The 27,297-nt window shown below is 33.5% G+C and overlaps 2 protein-coding genes across 3 annotated transcripts; one reads left to right on the plus strand and one right to left on the minus strand.

Moving 5' to 3' along the window:
- The first annotated feature begins 1,215 nt into the window (after positions 1-1,215).
- On the plus strand, positions 1,216-11,016 carry LOC102578565 (2-isopropylmalate synthase A). The gene is made up of 12 exons (XM_015312525.1): positions 1,216-1,941; positions 6,368-6,581; positions 6,666-6,746; positions 7,493-7,585; positions 7,678-7,764; positions 8,438-8,538; positions 9,038-9,071; positions 9,152-9,226; positions 9,369-9,452; positions 9,561-9,695; positions 9,814-9,959; positions 10,537-11,016. Exons 1-12 carry the CDS (start codon positions 1,280-1,282, stop codon positions 10,664-10,666), a joined length of 1,842 nt encoding a protein of 613 aa, XP_015168011.1. The 5' UTR covers positions 1,216-1,279; the 3' UTR covers positions 10,667-11,016.
- Positions 11,017-14,465: 3,449 nt separating this feature from the next.
- LOC102578908 (uncharacterized) lies at positions 14,466-24,831 on the minus strand. 2 transcript variants are annotated; one of them, XM_006355724.2, is made up of 10 exons: positions 24,458-24,831; positions 24,242-24,341; positions 21,226-21,332; positions 19,224-19,367; positions 19,037-19,141; positions 16,349-16,495; positions 16,201-16,254; positions 15,971-16,034; positions 14,911-14,972; positions 14,466-14,808 (listed from the first exon to the last, which is right to left on the minus strand). In XM_006355724.2, exons 1-10 carry the CDS (start codon positions 24,509-24,511, stop codon positions 14,698-14,700), a joined length of 948 nt encoding a protein of 315 aa, XP_006355786.1. In that variant the 5' UTR covers positions 24,512-24,831; the 3' UTR covers positions 14,466-14,697. The 2 variants fall into 2 exon arrangements, with proteins under 2 accessions (XP_006355786.1, XP_015168012.1); XM_015312526.1 differs by having other exon boundaries at positions 24,242-24,283; positions 24,458-24,504.
- Between the last annotated feature and the right edge of the window lie 2,466 nt (positions 24,832-27,297).

Below are 27,297 nucleotides of genomic sequence, written 5' to 3' on the forward strand. Positions count from 1 at the left end.
TTTCATACACAATTTTTTTTTATTAAAAGCTTATGTAATAATCAAAATAGTGAGCATAATTATAGTATAAAGTAAATTTCTCATACAAATGAAAGAATATATAGTCATAGGTGAAAAAATGCGTAGTAACAACGTAACAATATTAATCATTCACCTTGTTACAAAAAGAAAATAACACAATCTTAACAATACTAATGACTAATCTTGTTGGGTTCAAGTTATTGACATCAAATTGATCATTACATACAAAATCAAATTAAACTCTATTGAGAATGATATTAAAATGAATTTAAAGACTCATACTGATAACGTGTTGTAAAATTAAAGTAATTAGATAAGAATATCAAAGATAAGAACATCAAAGATAAGAACAATAGAAATAGAGAGACAAGAGAGGAGAGCTTTCTCATTCTTCCAATTATTCAAGTATCTACAATAAGAATCCTTCTACCTCTATTTATAATATTACATAGATGCATACAAAAAGCTAATCATAAATATGACATTAATCATGAAGAAAATGAAGAAGGTTATAGAAACGTAAGGTTACAAAAATAATTATTATAAAAGATGAAGGTAGAAGTAACGAAAATAATCAGTGAGAATAATTACTTTTTAGTGTAGTGAACATTCATATTGTAATATTTTATAATAATAAAAAATATTTATATAATTAATTATACAAAACAGATAACCATCATATCATAATCACAAGAAAAGTAAGAACTGGTTACTTATTAAACTAATAAATCTTTAGAGAAATCTCAAAATTATCCCAAAAAGATAAACAATTAAGACCCATTTGAACTTAAATATATCTGGGAAAACTTTGGAAAAAACTTGAAAAATAAATGTTTGGCTATATAATTTGTCTCTACTTATATTTACCAAATATTTTAAGTTTCTAAATAAAAAAGAAAATTGCTAAGCATTAATAAATAGAAATAGTGTGATAAAATCTCTATATCAATAATTATTTTCTTAATAAATGCATCAAGTTAAATAATAACAATGTTTACAAAATCTCTTTGTGAAAATGATCTAAAATCTTTGGGATATGAGATAAACGTTTATGAGGTAAAGTTGGACATGACTCATGACTTGGTGTGTCCACATTTTTCAAATATCCAAAAAAAAATAAAATTAAAAAATGTCAAGTTTTGGAAGTACACTTAGAAAAAAAAAATAAAAAAATTCTCTTTTAATATCTCCACCATTTGTTACTATCAAAACCCCAGTATTCTTCTCCGTGTTTGACCATTTTCTGCACATTTCTACAATGTCTTCTTCTCTTTGTTCAAACTCTGTATTTTCTCAGAAAAGTAATGTCTCATCTTTTCAATCCAAAAATGTTCTTCTTCATCCAATTTCTAATAGCAATAACTTCAATTTTTCAATCAAAAAACACCACTACTCCACATTTATTAGATGTTCGATTTCGAATCGACGACCTGAATATATACCCAGTAAAATCTCCGACCCAAAATACGTCCGCATTTTCGATACTACTCTTCGTGACGGTGAGCAATCTCCAGGTGCTACAATGACTACAAAAGAGAAACTAGATGTAGCTCGTCAACTAGCGAAACTGGGTGTCGATATAATTGAAGCTGGATTTCCAGCTTCATCTGAAGCAGATTTCGAAGCTGTGAAATTAATTGCAGAGGAAATTGGTAATAATAGTTATGATGAAAATGGATATGTGCCTGTAATTTGTGGGTTATCTAGATGTAATAAAAGTGATATTGATAAAGCTTGGGGAGCTGTGAAATATGCTAAAAAACCTAGGGTTCATACGTTTATTGCTACGAGTGAAATACATATGAAGTATAAATTGAAGATGAGTAGAGAACAAGTGGTGGAGAAAGCAACGAGTATGGTAGCTTATGCTAGAAGCCTTGGATGTGAAGATGTTGAATTTAGTCCAGAAGATGCAGGAAGGTATGTAATTTTATTTTTTTTCAGAATAAAAATAAAAATTTAAAATTAACTTTATTTCGAAGAATTTCAGTAGCTCAATCAATTAGGTACATACATTTTTATTTTATTGATGAAAGTTTGATTTTTTTCACGGTGGCAATTTAAAGGATATAGAATATTTGATTTGAGTATTAATTATAGATTCCATCGCATGCGAGGTACCAAAGGGCCCAAGCAATTAATTCACTTTTTCTTTGTTTACAAATTGCTGGGTTTCTATAACTTTATGTCGGTTTGTGTGCATTTTTTTTAAAATTTTTTTGTCACGTTGAGATTAAAATAGTGTACTTCTCTTATGATTGAAAAATGTCTGGTAGGTGGTGAATGATAATTGATACGGAAGATGAAATTAATATTTGGGTTGTTGTTTGGTATAGAGAAAATATTGTCTTTTTTAGGAAAAATGTGTGTTCTTTTTATATAATTTTTATAATTTTTTTTAATGTTATTATTTGATTCAGATATAAAATTTATGAAATAAGGGAAATTTTTGTTATTGTCCTTGTTAGAGTCACTTTAATGTTCTTGTTTAAGTTGATTTTTCTTCATATAATAAAATATAAATGGGACTCAATAATAAAATGGGAATGATATTACTCCATTAATTAATTGTCAAATTAAAAAATGTGACATTCTTTTAGAATGGACTAAAAATAAAAGAGTCTCACATTAATTGAAACATCAAAAGTACTATTTTTGTTGTGCTTGTTATTATGTAAAATATATTATTTTGAAAGTATTTATTTATAATCTAAACAAATATGTAGGAGTGAATTGAGATGAAAATAAGGTGTGTTGAAGGTTGAAAGAGCTCAAAATTTGTAATATGAAATGTCTCTTTTACTACTTATTTTTCTTATTTCAATTAGGAAAATCATTTTTTTCATTCTTCAATTTTTTTTTATTGAATCAAAACAATAGCAATTCTTAGGTATTGAGGTCCTACACTTTTGAGTGATAAGCTAATTGCTCAGTTGACTTTTCTAGATGGTTTTAGTTGTTTGTTTAATTGGTGGGCATAGCTGGTAGATGCCTCTTAAAACTCTGAGTAGGCCATATTGGGTGGTGTGTTTGGTATGAAAAGATATCATTTAGAAAAATAAGTGGGTTATTTTTTTTAGTTTTTGATATATAAGTAAAATGTTATTTTAAAATTATTTGTATATAATCTAGATAATCTCTACATTAATACGTCTATGTATACTGTATCGTTCTTTAGATCGAGGCTAGTAGGGCTTGAATACATGACCTCATGGAGTTTTTGCAATCCCTTAGGGCATCTCCAACCCAAACACCAAATTTTACACTAAATTTGGTGTCAGCACTATTTTTGGTGCAATCAACTCCAACCCCCTGCACCAAAGTTTACACCAAAAAAAGAATATTTTTCTCTCTCTTCATTATTATTATATTATTATTTCTTATTTCATTTATATTTTCTTATTTCATAAAACAAATTCTTTCTAAAACATTTCACCATATATAATTCATATTATTTCCTTTTATAATCGTTTAATATAAAATTATTTTGTACCATAATTTTTTTAAATAATATAAATTGCTAACAAATATCATACATTATACATAATAATGGATAATACAAATAAAAGTGAAATCATTAATGAAATACAATTAAATAAACATTACATAATTGAAAAAATTATTTTAAATTCTACATAAATATTCAACTTTCAAGATCACTACGGTGCTCCCATAAATGTTCTATTAATGCATTACGTAGTTCAAAATGAGCTTCTTTGGCCTTTATTTTTTTATATCAAGCTAGAAATTGTTGAAATTGATAATTTTCATCCATTGCCATTTCTACGGTCGGAGTTGGACCTTCCGACACATCTTGAATTGGTGCATTAAGATCGCGCTCATCCTCAATTATCATGTTGTGCATTATAATACATGAAGTTAATACATCATGTAGCACTTCTTAATTTTAAAAAAAAGCCATATATAGAAACATTAATTTATAAAAAAATTAACTTTTATATCTAAAATTAATATTATAAAAATATTACATAAAAAATAATTAAATATACAAGAGATTTAATTAAAACATACAATTTATATAATGTTTAATTAAAAGTTTGTAAAATAAATAATATTAAAATATTCAAAAAGTGAATTGGTGTGATGAATTATAATATTAAAATATTCGAAAAGTCAATTGGTGTAACACTATTCACACACCAAATTTGGTGTTGGGTTGGAGATGGTCTCAAGTACTTCACCAACCATTTGTATAGTCAAGTGTTTGAACTATAACTCAAGTACAATAATAACATATTCAATGTGATCTCATAAGTAGAATCTGAACAGTTTGAAATCACATATCTTACTTATCTTAATTAGTGAACTTAACTTTCAAAGATTTGGTGTAAAAATTGGTGTTGGGTTGGAGATGGTCTTAATTAGTGAACTTAACTTTCAATTTATTTCAAGAGGTGACGTACATGTATATATATTTATTAAACCAAAACTTGATTTCTATATACAATGTAATTTTCCGGCGAAGGGGTGTCGTTTGACATCCCTGACCAAGGGTAATTCCGCCCCTGCTCTAGACCTTATTTTAGGCTGGAGGGTGATGAGAACACAACTAATTTTAACATAAAATGTTTTTTTTTTTGTTTTGAAAAACTATTTTATCATTAGAGGTATTAGGCAAGATTATCTGCCATAGCCTCTGTCCTTCGGGTGAGCACTTTGTGGTGAGCACTTTGTGCGCACGGGGTAAACCCCCCACTGTGTAATAGTTTGCAAACCACACAGGGGATGTAAACCGCGCTAGGCAAGCCCTATGCGACAGGCTCAACTCAGAAGGCATTGGGGGGGGATCGATCCCGGGTCATCCGTGTGGATAACCACCCTCCAAACCAACTGAGCCATCCCGAAGGACTATTCCATCATTTATACATTAGTAATGAGATAAATTATTCTATATACATGATGAAATACTTTATTTTTGATCAACTTATTCTAGAAAAATTAATCGACGTAATTTGTTATCAACCAAATGATATAAAATATTTTCTTACCTTTCGAACACCCCATTGTTAGGTATTCTTATAGTACCAAATTGGGTTGTTTTTACTGAATATACATGTGATTGATGTGACTTGTGAGGCGTGGGCGCATAATATATTTTCCATATAAAGTAGTGTTGTCCATTTCAATAAAATCCTCGACAATAATTACTGTTTTATGTGCCTTTTTTTTTTGGACATGATATCATTTTGTTTGAAAATTAGTGATTGACTACAAATTTTCAAATTCAACTTTAAATTCAAAAAAAGTACTCCAAACTTATTTTCCAAATTCATGTTCATGAATTGCAAATAAAGTAATCTATTCTTTTTTGCAAAAAAAATACCAAACATATTTCATCTTTAAAATTTCAAATAAAATTACAAATATTTAAAATTTATGGCGACATGCCTACTTAATCTTTTGGTGCCTGAACTAGTTAGTGTTCCATGAAATAATCTAGGTGCACACAATCTGATACAAATTTTAACATTCTTTGTTGACTCAAATCAACCATCTCAGAGTTTGAGGTGGAAAATGCTTACTATCTAAGCAATTCCTCTTATCAACTTTAAAGAACTGGTCATTAGTATAAAACCTTCATAAATGTAGTATTAACAAGCAGGGGCGGACCCATGTGGGTTTCAGGGGGTTCACCCGAACCCCTTCGGCAAAAAATTACACTGTATATATAAGTAAATTTTCTGTATTTATGTAGATATATTAATTTTGACCCCCCTCATGAACAAGTAGAAAGCTATAGCATAGTCGCAGGTCTCCTTAAAGTTAACTTTCGCTTCTAGAGTTCGAATAAATCCTTTTTCACTTCCCAAATCCCTATTTTTCGAACTCCCTGAGTGAAAATGTTAACATGGCAATATTTGGTTGCCCTTCTGATAATTTGCATAAAATTCAGTATTAGTTATGCAGTATTTGGTTGTCTTTTTTATTGCTCGCATAAATAATATCTTGATAAGTTATGCATAAATACTTTAGGTAAGAAATAAGAATGTGTGGATTAATAATACCTGAACTAAAATTACAAAATTATAGTATTGTCCTTCACAATAGTAAGAAATCTTTATTTTGTTTAAACAATAAATAAATATTTTAAACTATACATGATATACTAATTTGTACTATATTTAACTAAACATTCAACAAAAAATAATAATTCCTATATAACTTCTTCTTACATAAATAATTGTTGCATATTTCCCAACAACATACCCGTGAAATCCTATAAGTGGGGTCTGAGAAGGATAGAGTGTACACGAATCTTGAGTGCGGGATGCTTTTTGACGTAAAAGAAGACTGAGTGTATATTTTTTGTTTATTCCACACTCAGGTCTGATCGAGAGTTCCTTTATGATATCCTTGGAGAAGTTATTAAAGCTGGTGCAACAACACTTAACATACCTGATACTGTTGGATACACTGTTCCAAGCGAATTTGGACAATTAATTGCTGACATAAAAAACAATACTCCGGGGATTGAAAATGTAATAATTTCAACACATTGCCAGAATGATCTTGGGCTTTCTACTGCCAACACTTTATCTGTAAGTGTGCAATTTCTTCCATGCCTAAATGGTTATGTACTAACTTACATTGTATGAAAAATATTGAAGCACGTTCAATTTCAGGGAGCTTGTGCAGGTGCAAGACAACTAGAAGTGACCATTAATGGCATTGGTGAAAGAGCTGGAAATGCTTCTCTGGAGGAGGTGAGTTAGAGAGTTTTATACAAAGAAACTTGAGGTTTTTATACTGCCAGTAACAAAGGCTTTTCCCATCGCGAATTGATGAGAAATTTGTGTTATAAAACATGATTTTCCCACTGAAACAACTTATTAGGAAAATGCATGGTGGAAAACAGATTCTCAATGAATCGTTATTGTCTTACCAAATTAAAAGTATGAGGAAGAAAGGAATAGAAATTGTGTATTGCTTAATTCTTATTCGCGAAGACGTGAACATATGGGAACAGGTATATTATCATTATATTCTTTGTTAGAATCGAATGAGAAAAAAATTGTATGAAGAAGAGCAAAAACAAGTGCCAGCAAACTTTTGTGTGTTATATAATACTGTTAAAAGTTTGAACTTTCCTATACTATGGGATGACTGAAACATGAAAGATGGATACTTTTCATCCTGTCCAGTAAATGCTTGTTTCACCTACCAATAGGTTTCATACTTTTGTTACAATATAGCTTATATAAGGGACCAGCTACTTCTCTTTTTTTGTTTAATTCAAGACAAATCATATGACAAGAACAACTGTGAAAATGCAACAAATAACGGATTATTTTACAGCGTTTGATGGTGATACCCGAAACTTGAAAATTGACACACTACTGAATTGTATAGGAACTCTTTTGCCTCTTTGATACTTTTTTTTCTGTTTTGTCATTTTCTCGTGCTTTCTTTCTTTCGTTTAATTTTTTACCTTTCCCTTGTACTGAAATAGGTTGTAATGGCCTTAAAATGTCGCGGAGAGCAAGCATTAGGTGGCCTCTACACGGGGATTAACACTCAACATATTGTCCCGTCGAGCAAAATGGTATTGTACCCGTAGTTACATCCTATCTTCTAGAGACTTATACCAGCTAAATCTGTTTTCTTTGTGCTTTGTGATGACCTATACCTTTGCAGGTGGAGGAGTACACTGGGCTACAGGTGCAGCCACATAAGGCCATTGTTGGAGCTAATGCATTTGCTCATGAAAGTGGCATCCATCAGGTCTGTGTTATTTGTTCTAATTGTAGCATTGATGCACCTAGATTGAGTGTTGTAAACTTTTTCTTTGTATTACTGTGCTAAACATAACATGTAGCTATTTAAGTTGAAACATCCATTTCGTTAATCTACTGCAAAGTATTGTGTTTTACTGCCTCTTTCTCAGACTGGACACTTGATTCACTTGTTCTCTTTTAAAGTTTAAGTACATGTATATATTTCGTCAAATTATGCGCATTATAACAGAAACCACAGGTGCTTGTAGATTAAGATATCTTCTAAATCCCAACATAAAGGGCTTAACTTCAAAAGTTTGAATCTACCCAGTCTTTCGGCCCTGAAATTTTCATTTCCTCTTTGGCCTTTTCACTTAAAGGTGTGCATTTGCTGTAATTTTCTCAAGTTGAATTTATCAATGTGTCTTCTACATATCCGTTAGAAGTTAGAGCTCAATTCAATTTTTTTTTTTTGGCTGACTGTTCAGATTCATCTTTGATTTCAATTATTTCAGTTATCATTCTTTGATTATCTGCAGTTAGTTCCCTGTTGGTCCTTATGTTTTTCCTTTCCTAATGATTAGATTTACTAACTTTCAACTATCGTAAAGTTGTCAACTAAAAGAAGAGATGATAATCTAAGTCTCTTCTGTCTTTTTACTTCCCTTTATATGCTTTAGGATGGAATGTTAAAACACAAGGATACCTATGAGATTATATCTCCTGATGATATTGGGCTTAGTCGTTCTAATGAAGCGGGTATTGTCCTTGGGAAACTCAGGTATGCGTTGGTTTTCCAGTCAAAATTTATTTTTGTGAAGTCATAAGGATCATTCAATTTGTTTGCAAGTCTATGTTTATTGTGCTTACTTGGGAAAATAATATTTTTTACTACTGCGAGTATTGCTCCATGAACTCCACGCCATTAAGATTTGATCTTACATTTACTAATTCCTTTTAGTTGCTATCATGGAAGAATTTCTTTTAGTACTGGAGTACTGCTCCATGAACTCTATACCGTTACTATTTCAACAGTAAATAGTCCTTCATTTTTAATAAAATAGTATATCAGCCTATAGTATCTCTTTCTCTTATGTTTGAGCTAAAAACTTGAGATTTTCTTGCTATAATTTGGTTATTTCACTATTGTATCACACAATCATAATAAATTTTTTTTACTATCCTCCCTCTTGTGCCTCCTTAATTTTTCATTTGCAACATTCACATTGAACTACATCCTTCCTTTAGGAAAGCAATAACATGTTCAATTTTTTTTGCAGTGGTCGCCATGCATTGAAATCCAAAATGCTTGAGGTAAGTTGCGTACCTTGTGAGTTGTACATATTTCTTATATCATAAAAAGTAGGGATCAATCATTTTAATGTCTATTCCAGCTTGGATATGACATTGACGGAAAAGAACTAGAGGACCTCTTTTGGCGTTTTAAGTCAGTAGCTGAGAAAAAAAAGGTGAGTTGAATTTTTCATACTTCCATTGTTAAGCATTCAATAGCACTGGGAATTTGTACTTCTACCTGTGTGGAACAAATGTAGAGGTTGAAGCAGAGGAGATATGTTGTCCATTTATTTGTCTTCTCTACTTCTCTTTCAGAAAATTACAGATGATGACTTAATAGCACTGATGTCAGATGAAGTTCTCCAGCCTAATGTTTATTGGAAGCTTGGAGATGTACAGGTAGATGAAATTCTTCCTCTGTGTCGTCTTTACCGGTCTTTTTTTTTATTTCTTTTGGATTGAAAATAATAGTTCAGCTGATTCAAAATGATTACACGTAATCGACAGATTACGTGTGGAAGTCTTGGCCTCTCTACAGCAACTGTGAAGCTTATAAACACTGATGGTCAAGAGCATATTGCTTGTTCAGTTGGAACAGGACCTGTTGATGCAGCTTATAAGGCAGTGGACCTCATTGTGAAGGTTCAATACAACAGAAACTCTCATAAAACTGATGGTCAAAATTACAACTGTATTTATGAAACATTTATCCTTTATACTATTCGTGTACTGCATTAATGTACTTTTCCTCGTTATGCAGGTGCCTGTAACGCTCCTTGAATATTCCATGAATGCAGTCACAGAAGGTATAGATGCCATAGCATCAACCAGAGTGTCAATCTGCAGTGAGGATGGGCATAATGTAACGAATGGTTCAACTGGACAGACTATTCACCGCACATTTAGGTACGAAATATTGTTTGCCTCTTTCAGTTTTACATGGAAAATTTCCAAAGAATGACACAGCATGGAAGTGTAAATGTAGCCAGTGCTACCAAGATGGGAACAGAAAAATATGCACACAAAATATGACAAGTAATGATTTCGATATCTAAATGCCAAACCTTTATATGATAGAAATGTATCACAGGCTCATAACACAGGTAAGGAACTTCAGTATCTAATATGTGAAGCAGTTATATAATGTAGATGCCCTTCGACAGAAAATTACACTGTATATACAAGGTTAAAATTAAGTATGTTGTATGTAGATATAGTAGCTGTTGAATCCCCTTGGCTTCTTCGTGTGTTCACTTCTTCATATTTTGAACCTCCTTAATGAAAATCCTAGTGTATCCAACAATACAAGTAGGAGCGACAAATGCTTAACAAAGTGATGACATGCTTCACTGTATATCAGAAACATATATGCTTGAGTCCAGCACGCAGTTGATACATGAACATCTTCTTCTTAGGCGACTCATAGGTTACCAGAATAAATGCATCAGTTTTCCTTTTTGACTTGTCTCATCTTTTTTTACAGTGGAACTGGGGCAGATATGGATGTTGTTATCTCTAGTGTCCGAGCCTATATTGGTGCATTGAACAAAATGTTGAGTTTTGAAAAGCTGGTCTCAAGATACAGCAAACCTGAAGACAGTGTGGTGGTATAAATGGTCCTACGTTCTAGTTTCTCGTCATTTGTCTTGTCAATTGTATACAAGTAGGGTGCCTTATCAACAAATTACGACTTGCCTGGAAGAAGTGACAACGATAAAAGGCAAATTTGAGTCGTCATGCATTTTCATTTTCTTGCACATTGTCTCCATTCTTCTGCAGGTTGATGTACAGCTTGTAGTATTAGATGTGTCATGTGTGAAAGTCATTTAGGCTTTGTGTTGTACCAATTAAACAGTCACTTAATGTGGTTTAGCTTTAAATTTGTTTGTGCTTAAACAAAGCTATGTTAGGAGCTTCTCTTTGAAGTTAATTACAGAAGCATCTGAGGTTTCTTTCTGAATGATTTTTAAAATTGCAAAAGTCTGTTTTATTGTTAATTTTATAGTATTAATCTGGTTCTTTGATTGATTTTTTATTTCCAAAGGAAATGTGAGGGGATAATCATACTGTTTGTTTATATATATATATATATATAGATGTTGAATTTCTTTTGACTTTTTTTTGTATTTATTTTTTCATATTTTGAATTTTCTTAGTGATCTCTTCAATTGTTGCATCTAAATTTTCAAATTTCTATTTTTGCAAGAAGTGATGACTGACAGGGATCGATTTTATATGGCTCTGTTTCACATATATCAAATCACCTCAATAAAAAGATCTTTGTCAACATTAAGTAATTAAAATAAACCATCTCCTCAATACTTAAAACACATAAACTTTACGTATCTCAACAAGTAACAGATAATATAATAAAAAAATACAAAATATATTATATGATCCTAAAAGTAGGGGTGTACAAAATCGAACCAAAAATCGAATCAAATCGTAAATTGAGTCAAATCGGAAAAGAAATCCGACTAGTGGTTTAGTTTGACTTGATTTGGTATTGAAAAAAAAAAATCCGACTATATTTGAGTTGGTTTGGTTTTAACTAAAAAAACCAACCCGACATTATATATATAATTTTAAAAATTTATTTTATACATAAAAAATATTTACTTTGATATAATTTTTAAATATTTCTTATACTTTTTATCTTTTAATATATTATTTTCAAGTTTGAAACTTAGAATTATGATGGTTCAATAAAGATTATTAGTCCACAATGTTGGTAATTATAATAAAACTTAAATCAAAATCAAATTAATACTAATGCAAAAAGAAAATCAATTCAACACTAAGAATGACAATAATATTGAATGTTTGTTCTTTAGTTTTACATTGATTTAGACAATTTAAATACATAATCTAATTTTAATTTCGCTTTAATATTTAATATGTAACTAATACTTATTAAACTTATTTTAGCATGATTTAGTACTTTTAAATTATGATCATTTTCATTGACTTGTTAATTTGCAATATTTGTTTTACGCGATTTCATTATTATTATTATTTTTTGTTGGATATTTTAGTGTCATTAATCATATCATATTTTGTGTTATTTTCTTAAAAAACACCTTAGATAGTTATATTTCGGTAAGACTAAAGAAATATTTGAAGTACAAGTAAATTATATATTTGTATGAATACTTTACCTAAAAAACCCGAGTTTTATTGGTTTGGTTTGATTTATAAATTTAAAAATTCGATACAAATAATTTAATTTAATATTTAAAAAACTCAAACCAATCCGACCATATACACCCCTACCTAAAAGTATAACATGCGTGAATGTGTACTCCGATCCCAATGAAATGCAGTGCAGGCGTGTAGATCTGATCCAAAATATTGTAACAAAATTCAAGATATATACTACTCCCTCCGTCCCATTTTATATGAGGTACTTTGACTCAGCACGGAGTTTAAGAAAGAAAGGAAGACTTTTAAAACTTGTGGTCTAAAATGAATGATAGAAATTTGTGTGGCTGTAAATCATTTCATTAAGGATAAAATAAATATTTTATAGTTAGATTGTTACTTTATATAGAAATGTGTCATTCTTTTTGGGACTAACTAAAAAGAAAAGTGAGTCATATAAATTGGGACAGAGGGAGTATAACTTATGAAAGTCAAATCAATTTATTTATTTATTACTTCATGTCAAATCACTGTAAAACTAAAACAACAATTATCACGAAATATTACCTCAAATCCGTAAAGGAGAGTAAATCATCAACTATAAGCCACATATCTATTAAAGCATTCTCATTAGTCATATAGAATCATTACAAACAAGTAGAAATAATCCATATCGTAGCATCTATAATTGCTCATCATCTTATTTATATATATGAAACCCCTATTTTCCATTACTCCTTTTATCCAATCAAGCAATACCCTAAATCGGATTCTCTTAAAAGAGAGTCAAAGAAAGTCTCAACTTGTCTTAATTGAAGTTTAAAAAGTTAAATTACGATTTTGTCCTTCCTTAAAACGGTCTCAATCTAGTCAAAGATATAATCTAGATGAGTATACAAGTCCTTAGACACCCATATTTTCACAAAAAAAATTAGCTTGAAAATCGAATAAAAAAGTCAACCCAAACCCAGATATCGAATGTGAAAATTTCTTGCAAAATTGATTGATCTATAGTATACCTTAGAGAGCTCATACGTTCAAAATAAACTAAGTCGGATAGTTTTGAGCAAAGAACATAATTGACATGCAACGATTCACCTATACTTATCCTATTCATAGGTATTAGACTTGCGGAGTTTGAGCTTTGAGGTTTGGTGTTTACTAGATGCCTTTATTTGTTTTGCTTAATTATACATTAGAATTTTATTTTGGTCCAAAATTTCACATTTTAGAATAGTAAAATTATCCGTGCGTCGCGCGAACGGAAATTTAATATCACGAAATTTATAAAACAATACTTAAAATCTATCGGTTATTAAAATTAAAACATCATATTTACGTAGTAACGGACATTAATAATGTAAAGGAAAATGCAAATTATAACATCTTATTATTTATCCTTAATAATATAAGCATAAATTAATGACCGTAAAAAAACATACTAAGATCTATAACAATAGAATGAAACGGAAAGGAAAAAATCAAGCCCACTGAATGCACAATGTCTCCTTATGGATATTATTCCCCTCTGGTACCCGATGTTTAAAGGAATAAATTCTCTTAGGATAGAACGATTCTATTCACCAGTGTATTGATACAAAAACAATAGTGTCAGTGAGCCACTCAACAGGAGCAAAGTACTGATTTTTTTAAAATTATTTGAATTTATATTTTCTATGGTAATTTGTATTTACATGACGCTTTTGAAAAAAAGTAAAGACAACTGAAATAATTACAATATAACCTGATATGATAGAATTGGTCGAATGATAAACACTCCTCACTTCCAACGTTAAAATTGTGAGTTCAAGTCACCAAAGAAGCAAACTTCATCATATATAGGAAAACATAGTTGAACTTTCAACTAAGAAAATAGAAATTTTGCAAAAAAATACAATACAAAAACAATCTAAGAGTAAGAGGAGGGTAATCAGAGATTATCTTTAAGGATTTTCATCCTCTACTTTTTACCATTTTTTGTGATCTACGTAAACAAACAATAGAACACTGGCTCATTTAAGGTATCTAACATCATTGGGCTACAATAATCTGTTGTGTCAAATGTGTCCAAATATGTTATTTAATCATTCTGTCTATCATTTTACTTGTATATACGATATTTATTTCTGATGGAGGGTGTCCAGACACCATCTGCCTTTGAACAACAACAAAAAAGAAACATAAAACAATGGAGTAAAGTGTTATGGATGACTGGATAAGTTTCCACCCTTGCATTGAGAAGCGCAATATTGAGAAAAACACAATTGAGGATACTAGGAAAAAGAAAAATCATCTAATCTTGATACAAAAATTGTGATCCATAAATTTACAAATAAAGCACCACTTGACCTCTGTTTGAGGAATAGGGTGCAGTTACTCTCCAAAGATTGTGACAAAATTACATGGACTTATGGTAGTACTATCTTACTTACAAACAAACAAAACAGAATTATGAAACACTTTCAAAGAATTCTGAAGCTAAATATAACCTAAATTAGATGTTCTATTGAGTAATGGAAGGCTCAGATGCAGCATTTTGCATTTCACTACCTGAGATTCCGGATTGAACAAATGAACGAGCCATCCCTGTCATTGTTGCAACCTCCTTCTTGTACTGCATAGGGGGAGGAAGAGAGTACAGGGGGAAAATATGACATAATCAGTTTCTTGTGAGTCAGCTTCGCTGCAGAGATAGGCAAAAGCACGAAAATCTTACCTCGTCGACAGCTCCTGCCTTAATTTTAGACTGCATAATGCACCATTTCTTGAAATGCGCACCTGTTCGAATCTCAGAAGTTAGTTCACCTTTACAATATCATAATTCATATCCCCATTCTTAATATGTTAGATGGTTGATACTTAAAATTCTAATCTTCCTGGTCACCCATATAAGATATACTTAACCACAGTTGCTTCAGTAACCATCATGTAACACAATTGACACCTATGAACTATGCGGTGGGTTGTATCATGCTATAATTCATAGAGATAGATACAACAACCCAGTGTAATCCCGCAAAGTGGGAATTCACACAAATAGACTAGAATTAGATGACAATGCAGATTCAGACCAATCAGCTTGGAGTACTCAAGAAATTTTCTAATTGCAGCTTAAGATCAAATGATCTTAGAAGGAGGAACTTGGGAGGCACAAGTGAAGGCTCTAACCATTGCAAGAGGTAAACAGATTCACACCTACTTAAAATCCCAGTGTGATGGATGAAAAGGGTAGTAGTCCTCCATAGTCCCCAGGGCTTTGGTCAGAGTGGTAAGAGCACAACACGTGATGTGTGGGTTACGCGCACGTCATAGGTTCAAACCCTGTGGCAGGCAAAATCTCGGTACTTAAGTGGAGAAGAGTAGAGGGGTGGGGCTCATAATCCACCAAATTTCGAACGCAGCCTTTGGCCCTCAGAGACTTTTCAGTAAGTAAAAAATGGAAGAGTAGTCCATAAGAGTCGACGAAAGAGTACTACAAGGTGACTAGTAAGGTAACTGACAGAAAGTATAAAAAAAATGATAAGCTAAATGACAGACTGGTTGATTTTTCACAAAGGTAAAGTCATTCCTGGTGGTGCATTACAAATTGAACAATGTAGACAAATATTCCAGATCCTGCCTGGTCTATTTCTAGAAAGAATCTATTATAAAAAATTACCAAAAATAATCGGTAAACCAAGAACCAGAAATTCTTTTCAACGAGCAAAAGGTGACGAATGAATAGTGGATTAAACACTTCCAACTGAACGAGAAACCATAGCCTAGAAGAAACTTACCAACTTTAATGTCTAAACTGCAGGACGAGTCAGAAGATGCCTCTAACAACCATCTACAGTGAACCTGATTCAATGACAAATCGAATCAGTAAGAAAGGTAAACAAGGGGAGATCCTACAGCAGATAAGCAATGATATATAGCATGTGGGGTCATCTATAAGGACCACCATTGAATTGAAACCACAAATACTGGAAAAAGAATATGGGCTGATGACCAAACCCAGCAATACCTCAAAGCATGATCCAAATGGGACATCATGGGCCTGTTGTACAGTCTCAAAAACCTAAAAGAAAGGAAAATGGTAAACTAATATAATACAAATTATTATAGCATAAAAGCAACCAGTAAACAAGGTGGCAAAAGAAATGATGAGATACCAGCATTTTCTTATCCGGGGACAAGATGGCGTGCTGGTACTCCGTCATTGCTGAATCTGGGGGACACATAGGACTGTTACATATGGTTCTGAATGTAATCTCTCTGACTTGGCCGTCATACTCATCAGCAGAATGCCATGGACCTATCTATAAAAATAAAGGCATTCGAAAGTTTAGCCAGAGTTAAGGCCACAGGAGTGAAGCAATTTTTATTTTGGGGTCACTCTAGCTCTAGACAGGAACAACTGAAACACACAGTAATATCTCCTTCCAAAGATGTGTTAAATTTTGTTAACCTAATTGCAGAAAAAGAAATGTACGCCTGTGACAACTACTTCATATTTATTTACTTCCTCTTCTTCTCGAAGTCAAAGTCTGAAATATTTGTGCCTCAAAAACTAATTTAGTTAATTAAAATCAGCAGAGGTCAATTGAATTTTACAAGACAAAAGGGAACAAAGAGGTCCAAGTCTACAAAGAACACATCAACTAAACATAAGCAGTTGTTTTCATCCTTCTGAAAGGTTACTTCTTTTTGTTCCATCAAGAAATAACTCATATTACACTTTCTTACTTCTTAATGGTTTTATTTAGCATCATTAAATTTTTCTTATTGTTTTCAGGGTCAAGGATAACCTTTATTAATTGAGGAAACATTTCTGCACTATGCAGTAAAAAGTGAAAAAGGCTAAATTCGGTTCGCTAAGTTGTCCACTCATATTTAGGTGATTTAAAGCTAAGTTGCTTGGACTCTTCACTTTCGGTGCCGCACCCGTGTCGACACGACGTGGGTGTGGGTGTGGGATCCATACCCAATCTGGTCAACTAGTTTTGGGTACTTTGACCAAATTTGAGGGAGAAATTCTAGACATATTCAATGATTTCTAAAATCAAAACAAACACTAAGGTGGAATTGAAGAAAATGAATATATAAAACTATTGTCACTCCCTTTTCTTTCATCTCCTTTCAAAATTCTCCTCTTGATCAATATTCTCTTAGGGATGGCAATCGGGGTAGGGCAGGGTGGGGTGGGGGAGGGTAAAACCTAAATGGGGCGGGGCGGGGTTATACATTAATAGGGCGGGTCGGGATTATACACAGTTCTGCAATTATTTTTGAATTATGTAAGAAGAACAGAGCAAAGTAGATTATTACTCTGAACACCACTTTCATTGATGAGTTTCACTAATCCACTGTATTTCACAATTGTATTGCTATTAGAAAGTCAGAGACTGCTCTATTACTCATTTTTCTTACATATATATTATTTTTTCAATTTGAGATTAAGTATATCATATTTAATTTTTAATATCTTGATTATTTCAAGAAGTTTGAAGAATGCATGTATAAATGCACGTTAAAAGGGCAAAAATAGAGTAGTTTGAACTTGTATTCTAAATCAGAAAGAATATTATACAGCAGAATTGAACATATTACAAATAAAAAAATAACAAGCAAAAATTGAAAAAGAGGGTAGGGCAGGGCTTAATAGAGCGGGGCGGGGCAGGGATTTTTTTTTTTTAAAATTACTAAACGGGGTGGGGTAGGGCCAGTAAAAATCTAAATGGGTCATGGCTTGCCCTACCCCGCCTAGCCTCGCCCAGTTGCCATCCCTAGTTTTTCCTCAAGCTTTCCACATAATATCTCATAATTTAGGTTTTATAACTCTATTTTTAGATATTTAAATTATTTTTAGCCGAATCCGCGCACCCGAATCCATACATGGATCCGTATCCCCCAATCTTAAAATTTAGATCATAGAGGATCCGACCTCTAGATCCACACGCGTACCAGACATCCGCACCCGAGTCTGAGCAACTTAGATTTAAAAGTAGTTTAGTAACAGTAAAATATAAGCATTTTTTCCCTGTTGATCATAGAAAAAATTTAGTGTAGGAATAGGGATCAGATACAGTGAGGCCAGTGATGTATCAAATTCATCAGACTTTCAGAACATAAAAGATTTCTGAGCAAGTAATGCTTTTTTTAGATTGTGATAGGCAACTCTAGCTTTATGCTTTAATGCCTCATCAACCTAAAGGGAATTTCCTAGAGCTTAAAGTATCAGTTTCTTTCCATTCGATTCAGAACCCTTCTCAACTCATCATCTCATAAATCTCCTAAATTGCTCTCCCCTCAGTGTTACTTTCATGTTCCTAAAACATCAGCAGCAACCCTTGCTCCTCTTCAGCCCCTTCTGACAGGCCTGGGCATATACTCAGCAGTAGTCTCCATGCAGATTTGGATTACACACAACATACCATCACATTCAAGATATGGAGAAAATATATTTCCACCAAGTTCACTTTTTCTGCTTACTTTGTTTTCCAATAAATAGAAAGAGATTAATAAGAAATTGCACCAGAAACACTACAACCTGATAATCAACATCACAGGTTCTTCAAGGTAACTTACATGCTTATTTCCTCTTTGAAATCTAGCTATTACCTACCTCTTTTACTTTTGACTGAGCATATGCCCCAAAAGATGCATTTCAATTGAGTGAGAAATTATTTTGACATCCAACTATAGTAAAACATCCTGCTTCACCCACATTTTATTTATTTATTTTTTAAAATAAAGGAAAAGAAAACAAAACTGTAGTACTTGAGCTCTGAAATGCATAAAATGAGAAGCACAGTTCACAAAAACGTTCTAACTGTAAGAAACCAAGACATGGAACTTACATTGAGATTAGAATCTTTGCGTGCTATACGGTACTCGGTAGTGAAATTTGAACCATCAGACAATAGTATGTCAAAAAATTGTTGAGGTGTACATGGGAAGGTGTCCTGAAAATTTATAATAAAATCTTAAATCATGTATCAAGAGGTTCTTGTTGCTAAATGATAAGAGCTTAGGTTTCATACATACATTGTATATACCAGAAAGGACTTCTTCTTTGATAAAAGGCTGAGATTTCCCAGTCATTGGCACATTTTCTTCCCTGCTCATATCCATCTTTTTACTTCCTTTAACTGAGCTGCTATGTGCACGTAGTGCTGACTGTTCCCTCTCCTAAAAGAAAACCAAGACGGAAAATTTGTGGGGATGGGGGATCATGACCGAGAAGATAAACGTAGGTATAGAATGGAAAATCTGGGGAAAACTGTCACGACCAAAAGATGCACTATAAATAATTACAAATTTCTTAAATTCTAAGCTTTATGAACAAATTTAAAACTGCTGAGATTAAGAACACATCTGCACATGATGTTGCTTCAACAAGCTCACAGATTAAAATATTATTACATAACATCAGAAGTATGCAGTGACAATAACAAATTGTTATACCACTTAGCAATGTTTTGTAGCCTCCAAGATTAACAGAGCATTTCTTTGCTCTTTTGCTTGGCCAACAAGTTGATAAGATGCTTATGAGAAATGAAACATGAGCGTCATTCTTTAGTAATAAAAAATATTTAGGCAGGCAATAATTAACATGTAAATTGGGACCTTCCTTACACAGTTACACAATGCAATCACATTGACGAGACTCGTAAATGCTACTTCCAACATGTTTGCGTTGATTTACAACCAATAACCATTCCTTTCATTTTTGATAAAATACAAAAACGAATGATAAATGCATACAATTTAACCAGTAACTCTTCCTTTCTAAACCTAATTTATCCAACCCTATTTGAAACCAAGTAATCGGGATGTTATCAACATGACAAAGAGCTATACTAGAAAAGGCCCATGTCTCTGCTCCCGATGATTAAAATTATTGTCTAGGATTATATTCTTACAATTGATCTGAAAAAACTCTCAACATGAAAGCATGAAAGCAATCACCCCTTTTTCCTTGGAACAAGGATCTATTTTACAAGCACATAAAGTAGGGTGCTTAATGTCATTCTTATGCACTACTAGGCAATTGAATCATCCATCACAAGTCAACACATGTATTCTAGCCCTTTCCTTTTTCTATTTTCTTTCTTTATATTCTACACACATTGTCATGCTCGGAACGTACACCAATATGCCTGAATGTTAATCACCCTAAACAGCTTCCTACCAGTTTACCACGGTATAGCTCTTCATGAGAGAACATCAATGTGGTAATCAAAATCAAACAGCTATCCAAAGTCTTCTTCTTACCTAGAGTGTAAATAGAGATATTAACTATGCTAGCAGAAATCTTCCATCAATTAGAAGTGAGATAAGATGATAAATAGAAGAAAGACATAAATTTGATGTTTAGTATGCTAATGCATTAGAACAGGTAGCTTACATGATACATATCCTATATGCTACAGGACTCTTTTGGTAGTTAACTTAAGTAGGAAATATTTCCAATGTGCAGCACAGTAACACAGGTGGGACTTGGGAGAGGATGCAATCACTTACTAGTTCACTGTCCTATTGCATCCAGATTATGGGTATGGTCTGGAGCATAAATTTGAGTGTAACATGGATACTAGGGACTGCTGGAGTTGTGCTTCTAGGATATAAATTGGGAGAAAGAGAAGGAAATCAGAAGAGCTCCTCCTGCCTGCACTCATGCAGCTAATATGCGAAGAGAGAATAGGAGAGCGTTTGAACGGATAGAGAACTTGTTTGTATAGATTATTGGAAATAACAAATTTGTACAACTTTGAAGCACTTAGTGATATTGTGTTACTGTTGATGCTCTTTGTAAATACTCATGTCTTCCTTTTAGATTCTCTACATTTTGTGTACACCTTGTATGTGGGATCTCCCCATCTCATTAATAAATTATAACTTCATCAACAAAAAAATAAGAGGAAAAACACAGTGAAGCAGGCAATTTGATTTGTAGGATGTTCTAAAAGCAACCTTCATTAAGAATGTATAACTGCTTAATGTCTCAAATAATTAGAAAAAAGGACTAATCAAAGCACAGAAATACCTTTTTCTCTGCTTCTAGCATGGCATGATAGTTCGTTGATGATCGTTGCAAGGCTCTAATTGCATGATTCCTATTCCAAAAAGACGCGAACATATATCGTACTCTCCCTAGAAGTTGCAAAGTTATGTGATTAGACAATCGATATTAAGAATCAAGAATGTCAATATTAAATTCAACCATCTAACATGAGTTAAAATAAAGAACTTCTCTTCTTCGCAATTTGTATCTCGTTTTCTCTTGAAAGAGTATTGATAGAGGAGTTAATTGTGTATGTTTTTTAGTTTGTTGTTAGCTTGAAAAACATGTGGTGCCAGCCAACAGGTAGATATTAGAGCTCTTTTTTGTTTTACATTTTTCCCTAAAAGCTTTGAGTATTAGGTGGCAGAAAAAGAAAACTTGCATTGAGAAGTTCTTTTTTTTGACAAAGGTAACAGTTTTGTGTAGGATCCCAAATTTACATCATGGAGCTACATACAGTTGAGTATACTCAACAAAACTAAACTAGATCCTACTTCATCTAACAAAAAACCTAGGATATCTATAATATGTATATGATCATCTACATACTCAGAACTGCACCAATAGCAAAAAGTGATAATGCAATTCATTTTAATCCTATGTAAAGGACTACTCATGCTCTCATAACATCTCATATTTCTCTCCTTCCATATGGTCCGCCAAATCACTGCTGGGACAATTCCCCATCTGCTTTGGTCTATACTGCCACTACCTTCATTGTTCCAGCTTTCTATAGCCTGACTTACCCTTTGTGGCATGGTCCAACTTGTGCCCCTAAAGCTTGTAAACAAGTTCCAAAGCTGTCTAACCACCCTACAGTGAAGAAACAGATGGTTGATTATCTCTGCCCGTTTCTCACAAACAAAATATATAGGACACATATGTATTCCCCTCTTCATGAGATTCTCCGGAGTTAGTGCTGCCTCTTTTACTACCAACCAAGTAAAGATTGCCACCTTATATGGAATTTTGACTTTCCAGATAAGCTTCTAAGGCAAAAATCTGAGTTGAGTCCCATTTGATCCAGATTCTTGTAGGCAGAGCTAGCTGTAAAGATACCTTTGTTGTGATGAATCCACCTGAGAGTGTCTTCTCCCTCTTTCAATCCTTCAAAATGGTCTAGGGTGCCATAAAATTCAGCTAGTCTATCCACCTCACAGTCTTGTAGATGGACCAGACTTCTTGCACAATGGCTTGTTGTTGTTGATTCAGCAGATAGATGTCTGGAAAGAGCTGCTTGAGGCTGCCATTTCCTAACCAGTTATCATCCCAAAACAAAATCTTCCTTCCATTGAATCTATTTCTTTGAAGAAACTATGCCACAAATCTCTGATTGATTTCCATAAGCCAATACCATAGGCAGAAGTCACTAGGGATGGCAATGGGGTGGTGCGGGGTGGGGGCGGNTAATCCGCCCCTCCCCGCCCCGCATAACATTTTTTTTCATTTTCAACCCGCTCTGCATAGACCCGCCCCACATGAATCCGCCCTGCATACTTTTTTTAATATTTTCTTTTTCTAGTTAAGTTTGATACTAAAAATAAAATTCATAAAAATAAATTCATTTTTTCATTAAGTTGTATTAATTTAATAGGATAGTGACTAAATTTTTTATTTTTTTGAGGTCAACTGGAAAACATGTAAGAAATTGAATTATTTTTTATTGAACCATTTTCATTTACTATCTTGAATATTTTAGTAGCTTTAAAGAAATTATCTTAATAAATAATGCTCTATCACTCTTATAACATGTAAAAAATTAAAATTAAATTTAGACCCAAATAAAATCACATATACCCCAACCCGCATTAGTTTTAAAAAAACCCACTTCAACCAGCCCCACATCCCACCTGCCCCGCACAACCTTAAACCCGCCCCACCCCACATCCGCCCCGCCCCATTGCCATCCCTAGAAGTCACTTCCTTAGTTTTCCAGTAGTCTATCTTCTCATACTTGGCCTGAATCACTCTAACCCAAAGGGACTGCTCCTCTTTAGGAAATCTCCACAACCACTTCATCATAAGGCTTCTGTTCTGTTTCTTCAAGTTTCTAATGCCTAACCCACCTTGTTTCTTTGAAAGATTTACAGTCTTCCATTGGACCAAATGAAATCCTTTGTACTCTTTCTCTCCATTCCACAAAAAATTCCTCCTTAATGCATCAATGCTTTCCTCCACCTTAGGTGGGAGAGGAAAAACTGACATCAAATCTGTTGGCAAAGCATAAGACTGAGTTGATCAGGGTCAATCTTCCACCTCTAGATAAATATTGTGCTTTCCATCTGAGTAATTCTGGGTTATATGGTACTTAAAATTTCATTTATTATTTTTGATAATTAAGGAACCATTTTATTATCAAGTGAGCAATGAACAAAGAAAAATAAATACCTATTTGACATTATGACCCAACTGCCATTCAGAAGCCCAGACCCCACTTAGTGGGATTTCACTGGGTATGCTGTTTTTGTTGTTACAGTTCAGCATAGCACCTACCAAAGAAAAATAATCCTACACCACACTATTCTCTACTCTATATAGGGTAGAAGTTATGGTGATCCAGCCAAGACTGCTGCTTATAGCTCCTCTTGAATGAATGTCTTGGATTATCTGCTTCACAATAGACTCAATGGACTGCTGCTTCTTGTTGTAAAATTTCATTTTTCTTAAAATAAAAGTAGATACTATTTTGGGTCAGTCATCATTTTCTTTATAAAAGTAGATACTATATAAAGGAAACTTGGCATGAACTTTAGACTCTCACATTATCGCGCTAGGAGTCTACAAGAGTTATACAAGTCATCAGAGAATCTCCTCCTAACAAATCAGTCAATCATTTTACACCTCAACCCAAAATCAGTTTGCACAGGGATTTTCCTCCTAACAAACCAAAACCCAAAAGAACTGAAAAGCTCATTCATTATCCAACTTGCCGACTCATTTAAAGGAAGAAAAAGCATATAAAATTATTGAAATTCACAAAATAGGTTGGTTTACTAACCATCAGGATTTCCTAAAGGAGGTACCCCATGACCGCCTGCACCTGTACGCAGAATTATTGTAATAGCAGGGTTAATGAATGCATGCTGGCTCCTCCTTATCTAAAAGCAAAATAACACTACCATCAATTTCCAAAATATTTCCAAGGCAACCTTCCCAAAGCACCGTGACAACTTGGAAATGACAATCCTGATAACATGCACAGATAATATCATACCTCGTCAATATCTCCCAAAGGAATAACTACCTGTGAAAAGAGAAATATAAGCATGGTCAAATGAGCAGCCTAGAATACACAAGCTTCTGCATTCTTGAGATAAATTTACAATATCAAAATGGCTGGGGGAAAATACAGTCTTGACCAGTTAGATCCAGGGTTGGAAAGAAAAATATTAGGATATAGAACCAAGCGCATATACTAGAGAATTAGAAAGGGATGTTTTTAGCCAGAATCAAATTTTGTTTATCAATCAAAAAAAAATTCCAACAAATTTTGAATAACATTCTCCAAAGTTCAAAATATCCACCAGTGAGGTCACAGTAGAAATATTTGTAACTAGCCTTCTGAATGGAAGTACTGCACCCAGGACAAGCTAATTAGCATTGAGGAAAAAAGACAAACAAACTGTTATAGAATGTATATAGACTTAATCTTAGTAATATACATAGCTATATATAGGCAGCAGATTTATAGGGATCACTGCAGATCTGTAGGAATCACTCTTTATTTCTTTCCTTAGTTAGCACCTTATGTATTGTATTTATTCACTGTTCACCTACTGGAATAAGATAAGATCTTCCATTCAATTACATGGGATCAGAGCCAATAGGCTCGTGTCGTTTTGGCTGTGTTACGGAAGAAGTTTGGATTTCTATTCCACTGATTTAAAGTGGTCAGTCATCACCACCACAGAAGGAGGCGTAGTATATTTTCCAGCCAAACCAGTCTTCACCAGCATCTGGTTGTGAAGCGAGTGGCTGTCACGCACCGGTCATACAGTCTTTTGTTCATCACGGGCCGGCACGTGAAGGTGCGTGTCTGGCTGAATTGATTGGGTTTTAATTTACGGCATCGACACGTATTTCTGGTGAATCTCAGGTCTGTTCTGGTGTTAAAATAGATCTGGAAAGTCTGTTCGGTCACTTCTCAGGTCTGTTTTGGTGTTAAAATACGATCTGGAAAGTTTGTTCGTCACTTCCTGGTTCTTTTCTATTCTGCTACATTGAATTTGGTTTGTGATTTGTGGTTCTGTGGCTGCTAGCTTCTACTTCAGATCAGATAATTGGTGTTGTTTGGTCATAAGCTGCGGTTCAGAATTTCTTTCTCTGAACTACTTGCTTGGGTATTTGATTGTTCATTACTTGCTCTTGTCTACTGGTAAAGTACTCAGATTCTTCATTTTGGGTGAATAATTGGTTTCTTAGTTGATAAAATCATTTTTTAGAATTTGTTCAACAGTGTTTGTGGGGTCACATACATGCTTCTGGTTATATTTTCTGTTGATAAGTTCTTGTGCTGCTAAAATATTTGGAGAGAATGACTGAAATTGTGGCTCCTATGTTTTCGGATAAAAGAACTTTGGTTTCGGCGGAAGAGTTTGCAAAATTCTCACAATATCAAAAATTACAAAAAGAATCTATTTCAGCTACTACCCTTGTTGAGTCAGGAAAAGCATGTCTTATATCCTCTTCGAATAAATGGGTGATCGATTCAGGTGCCACAGATCACATGACAGGTAATCCTAATATATATTCTAGCTTTCGATCACACGGAGCACTCTCTCCTGTGACGGTTGCTGATGGTTCAATCTGTAATATTATAGGATCTGGGACTGTAAAACCAACTTCTTCCATTACCTTGTCATCTGTATTAGGTCTACCAAAGTTAGCCTTTAATTTGATGTCTGTTAGTAAGCTTACCAGAGACCTAAACTAGAGCACTCTCTCCTATGACGGTTGCTGATGGTTCAATCTGTAATATTATAGGATTTGGGACTGTAAAACCAACTTCTTCCATTACCTTGTCATCTGTATTAGGTCTACCAAAGTTAGCATTTAATTTGATGTCTGTTAGTAAGCTTACCAGAGACCTAAACTGTTATATCTCTTTCTTTCTCGATCATTGTTTATTTCGTGATCTGAAGACAAATAAAGTTATTGGTAAAGGACATGTATCCGATAGTCTCTACATTCTAGATGAATATTAGGAGCCTCAATTTGCTGCCTACTCTTGTGTTGTGTCTCTATTTGAGGCACATTGTCGATTAGGACATCCTTCTTTGCCTATGTTGAAGAAGCTCTATCCTCAATTTCAGAATATTCCTTCACTAGATTGTGAGTCGTGTCAATTTGCCAAACACCATCGTAGCTCAACAAAACCAAGGGTTAATAAGCGGGTGGAGTCAATTTTTGAGTTAGTTCATTCAGATGTTTGGGGACCATGTCCTGTTGTTTCCAAAACCGGACATAAGTATTTTGTCACATTTGTGGATGATTTCTCTCGAATGACTTGGATTTATTTTATGAAGAGTCGTTCTGAAGTGTTTACTCACTTTTGTGCTGAAGTCAAAACTCAGTTCAATACTTCAGTGCGTATTCTAAGGAGTGATAATGCTAAAGAATATATGTCAGAATTGTTTCAGTCCTACATGAGACAACATGGTATTCTCCATCAAACTTCATGTGTTGATACACCCTCTCAAAATGGAGTTGCTGAGAGAAAGAATAGGCACCTACTTGAGACAGCTCGAGCACTTTTGTTCCAAATGAAGGTTCCTAAACAATTTTGGGCTGATGCAGTCTCTACAGCTTGTTTTTTGATTAATCGCATGCCATCGACTGTTCTTGTTGGTAATGTGCCTTACAATGTTCTTTTTCCAAACAAGTCACTATTTCCGGTGGAGCCTAAGGTATTTGGAAGCACGTGTTATGTTCGAGATGTTCGGCCATCTGTTACCAAGTTGGACCCTAAGGCATTGAAGTGTGTTTTCTTGGGTTATTCACGCCTTCAGAAGGGGTACCGATGTTATTCTGCAGAGCTTGGTAAATACTTGGTGT

Source organism: Solanum tuberosum, unplaced genomic scaffold, assembly GCF_000226075.1.
Source record: "Solanum tuberosum cultivar DM 1-3 516 R44 unplaced genomic scaffold, SolTub_3.0 scf00208, whole genome shotgun sequence".
Taxonomy (NCBI): Eukaryota; Viridiplantae; Streptophyta; class Magnoliopsida; order Solanales; family Solanaceae; genus Solanum; species Solanum tuberosum.